The 4,419-nt window shown below is 39.5% G+C and overlaps 1 protein-coding gene across 1 annotated transcript; it reads right to left on the bottom strand.

Moving 5' to 3' along the window:
• Positions 1 to 586: 586 nt before the first annotated feature.
• LOC129942711 (uncharacterized) lies at positions 587 to 1,299 on the bottom strand. The gene is made up of 2 exons (XM_056051756.1): positions 1,187 to 1,299; positions 587 to 1,123 (listed from the first exon to the last, which is right to left on the bottom strand). The coding sequence occupies exons 1-2, from the start codon at positions 1,226 to 1,228 to the stop codon at positions 737 to 739; spliced, it is 429 nt and encodes a 142-aa protein (XP_055907731.1). The 5' UTR covers positions 1,229 to 1,299; the 3' UTR covers positions 587 to 736.
• Between the last annotated feature and the right edge of the window lie 3,120 nt (positions 1,300 to 4,419).

Raw genomic sequence — 4,419 nt, 5'->3', positions numbered from 1 at the left:
GACTTTGTCTACCTAAGCACCGCTATTATCACCAGCTCTGAAATCAAACGAAGAATAACTCTTGCAAATTGCTGCTTCTCTATCGAGCATGTAAAATCACAATCTATAAGACACTCATCATCCCGGTTCTCATATATGGCGCTAAGGCCTGAGCCCTGTCAGAGAAAGATGAGAGCGTCTTAGGATGCTTCGAGAGAAAAATTCTTGGGGTGATTTTTGGTCCCGTACGCATAGATGGAGAATGGAGGAGAAGATATAACTACGAACTGTACGGGCTGTACAGCGACACTGACCTAGTTAGCAGAATTAAAGTCCAACGGCTTAGATGGTTAGGTCATGTAAAGCGGATGGACACCAACGCTCCAGCCCGGAAGGTGTTCGAATCCAATCCGGAGGGACGGCGCAGTAGGAGGAGACGACTCAGGTGGCTCATCTATGTGGGAGAAGACTTCAACCAACTTGGTGTGTGAAACTGGAGACAGCTAGCTAGGGACCGAGCTGGCTGGAGATGCATGTTGGTTGGGGCCCAGGTCCGCCCCGGACTGTAGCGCAACCTTAAGTAAGTAAGTAAGTATTTATGTTTCAATTCTTTTAAATGTTAACATATATTTCTCTTAAACAACAATTATTGAATTAATAAAATGTTATTATATGTATTTATTTATCATTAATAAATTTTGTATTCATTTTGATCTCATTGATTTTTTTATTTTTTATAATTACCGGACAAAATATTTTATTTTCCAATAGCTTCATTATTGTTTTCAATACCGAGCTCGGCAATTCCATTTCCAATACAGCCCAAGATATTATAAAGCCATACATCCTCATCATTTGTTTTCGAACTTTCGTTGCATTTTTGTACAAGATTTAAAATCTCACATCGATTTGTTTGGTCCTCTAAAATTTCTTTCATTCGGTCATCTTGTATTCCATTAACATCACTCCATAAACCAAGGTTCTCGAAAACACATCTCATATAGCGAAATGTTTCTTGATTCGCAGTATAATCGTGTGCTTCAATTCTAAGCATATTTTCCGCTGACATTCCAGTCGAATGGAAACACATGTTAGAAGTTATTTCGATTTCTTGTCGTAGCAAAGTATTAGCCCATCCTAGGTTCTTGATGATAGAATTAGACTATAGAAATTGTTTACATTTTGAAATATTTAGCAAAAATATTACTTGTGCAATGGCAATGGTTGTGAGTACTAAGAAGAACTTCATTTTGTACAGATTAAGATTGAACTAGCTTCAAAATTCGACTGTGGAGATTATTTATATAGACCACAAAATAGAGAGCCAAATCAAACCAAATGAAGTGGCAATGAAATTAATATTTATTGCACATTACTGTCACCTTTGTGTTTTGAAAATTACGTGTATCAGTTCAAGTAATTTTCTACTAAGACATTTTTGAGAGATAAGAGTTAATGTGTTCCATAAAGTTAACGATACATTGGAATGCATAGTAGTAAGTAGTATAGAATGAAAATAAGTTGATTTGTGACACGAAGAATATATTTCGTCGTTTTCTATATTGGAAAAAAATTATCCGCCGCAACTTTAAAAAATTGCATAACTGAAAACATATCCATAAAATATGCTTTAATAATTTCTGGTTTTTGGTAATGGTTGATTTTTGTGCTATCATATCGTATTTCTTTTTCTTGCTGTTGAAGAAAAACTTTTCAGCATCCAAATTTGATCATGAAAAATCAGCAGCCAATTGTTAAAACATTATTAATGATTTCGTTAGATATATAGTTTCTTAGAGTTTCAATAAAAGGAAAAATTACCAACTTCTTTCAGCTGTTTCGCATGCTAGGTTTTTGAAATTTCTGTTTTTAATGGGAAAGTAAAACTGAACTGTTGCTCTTTACGCTACCTCGAATCAACGGTCAAATCCTATCATTGTCTTCCAGTGCAAAATATTTGGGAGTTATACTCGACCCTAAACTAAACTGGAAACCAAATATTGAGGTACGGGTTAAGAAGGTCTGTGTTGCCTCCTACGCCTGCAGCAAAGCTTTCGGCAAAAAGTGGGGACTTCAGTCAGATGATTTTATGGACGTACACAGCCGTAGTACGCCCAATCTTAACATATGGTTCGATTGTGTGGTGGCCTGCTCTTAGCAAAGCCTATAATATTAATAAGCTAAAAAAGGTTCAGAGAACAGCTTGCGTGGGCACTACAGGGGCCATGCGTACTTGCCCAACGGACGCCTTAAACGTTATTAGGCTGAAGGAATCAAATAGCTGGTTGTCAAAACCTTATGGTCACAGCAACACTACGAAATTGATTTCCTCAGATATTATCTCGGTAGACACTGACTACTGCACTCCTACTTTGAACCTTAGTAAGGGTTTTAAGGTTATTTTCCCACCGAGAGAAGATTGGGAGGATGACATCGTGTCAGTAGGTTTCGATTCAACCATCTTTACTGACGGTTCAAAGATGGAGTGCGGAGTTGGTTCTGGGATCTTTTCTGAGACCCTAAATGTAGCCAAATCCTTAGGCTTCCTGACTTTTGCAAGCTGCTGGCAATAAGGGATAAGATACTTAAACAAACCCCAAACCAAAACCGAAATGTGGCTATCCTTACAGACAGTCAGGCAGCTGTCAAAGCCATTAACTCGGCCATATCCTCATCTAAACTGGTCCAGCAATGTCGCGATGAGCTTGCGAACCTGAATATTAACCTCGGTGTCACCCTGATCTGGGTTCCGGGCAACAGTGGTATCGTGGGAAATGAACGGGCTGACGAGCTAGCCAGGCAAGGATCGGCCCTTCATAGCTCACTTGCGGAAATGGTTAACATTCCTCTTGGTGCTATGAAGGGTAACATCTTATCTATCTACCAAACTGAATCAAACCGAAGGTGGAGCAATTTACCCAACGGCATTATATCTAGGAAGATATGACCCACCTATAATAAAACCCGTACAAACGATCTTCTATGCAGGCCAAGGCAAGACATAGCCAGGATTGTTGCGGTTTGTACCGGACATTGGCCTATAGGAGTTCATGCAGAGAAGTTGGGTATCTCTTACAACAAATTTTGCCGTAGCTGTAGTGACCAAGGAGAAAGTGAAACCATAATCCATTTCCTCTGCAAATGTCCTGCTTTGGCAAACACCAGAATGAAATGCTTTGGAAAAGCATTCTTTCAAGAACTCGATGAGCTATCTGAGACATAGATTAGAGACTTAATCTTTTTTGTCAATGCGACAAAACGGCTCTAACATAATCGCTATGAAGCTTCTCTATAAATCTTTTCCTTTCTATCACAGGTCAAACGAGTTTTTGGTATCAAAACGGCGCACTACAGCGCTAATTGGATCTCAGGCTAGGTTGCCTTGAGATCGCCATTGCTACCTACCTAAGGGAGTACATCTAGTAAGAGCTTTCTAAAGAAATATTTACTATTTTCGAAGAATTCTCAAAATTTGACATTTCAAAAATATTCTTTTGCTGTCATTTTTAGTAGTTGTGGTTAACGGGCCATTTTTTGCTTTGGTAATTAATATTTACTGAGTCTAACTCTAAAGTTCATTTTTTTGAAGAAGATTGTTTATGGCGTTTCTATTCACAAAATTGAATTTCTGGACAAAAAAAAAGAATTCAATTGCTCTAATCCCAAAGTCAGCACTGTACTTACTTACTTACTTAAGGTGGCGCTACAGTCCTATGTGAACTAGGGCCTCACCCAACAAACTTCTTCATCTAGCTCGTTCCCTAGCTAGATGTCTCCAGTTTCGCAATCCAAGTTGGGTGAGGTCACCTTCCACTTGTGCGCGCCACCTGATCCGCAGTCTTCCTCTAGGTACTCTGTCCTATGGGTGCGGATTTGAAGACTTTCCGGGCCGGAGCCGACCCAAGGTGTTTTCATCCTCTTTTGTCATAGTCCATTCTTCTGCACCTTATAGCAACACTTTGGTCCCTCGAGAGAGGACTTTAGCACTCAATTGCTTTCTTAGTCCAAAGAAGCAGCGGTTACCAAGAGTTATTCTGCGTTTGATCTCAGCGCTGGTGTTGTTTTCTGCGTTTACAGCGGAGCCTAGGAACACGAAGTCCTTGACTACCTCAAAGTTACGTCTGTGGATTGTGACGTTTTGACCAAGACGTCGGTGTTGTATGTCCTTTCTAGACGACAGCATGTACTTTGTTTTGCCCTCATTAACTGTTAAACTCATTTTTGCTGCCTCTGCAAATCTTCTTCCGATTATGTCAATGTCATCAGCATATGCCAGTAATTGGACAGACTTTTGAAAGATAGCGCCTCTAGTGTTGACGTGTGAGCTCTGCACTATTCTTTCAAGCACGATGTTAAAAAAATCGCATGACAGCGCATCACCTTGTCTAAAGCCTTTTTTGACATCAAAAGGTTCTGTAAAGTTGTTTCCAACCTTTATGG

The sequence above is a fragment of the Eupeodes corollae genome, chromosome 1 (assembly GCF_945859685.1).
Source record: "Eupeodes corollae chromosome 1, idEupCoro1.1, whole genome shotgun sequence".
Lineage (NCBI taxonomy): Eukaryota > Metazoa > Arthropoda > Insecta > Diptera > Syrphidae > Eupeodes > Eupeodes corollae.
The sequence above is the reverse complement of the archived record's forward strand: the minus strand, read 5'-3'. Positions and strand labels throughout refer to the sequence as shown.

Excerpts from the sequence above, each read along its gene's own strand:
- LOC129942711 (XM_056051756.1), bottom strand. The coding sequence starts at position 1,228 with ATGAAGTTCTTCTTAGTACTCACAACCATTGCCATTGCACAA. Across the intron at positions 1,124-1,186 it reads CAACCATTGCCATTGCACAA|AACCTAGGATGGGCTAATAC; the intron begins GTAATATTTTTG and ends TCTATCATCAAG.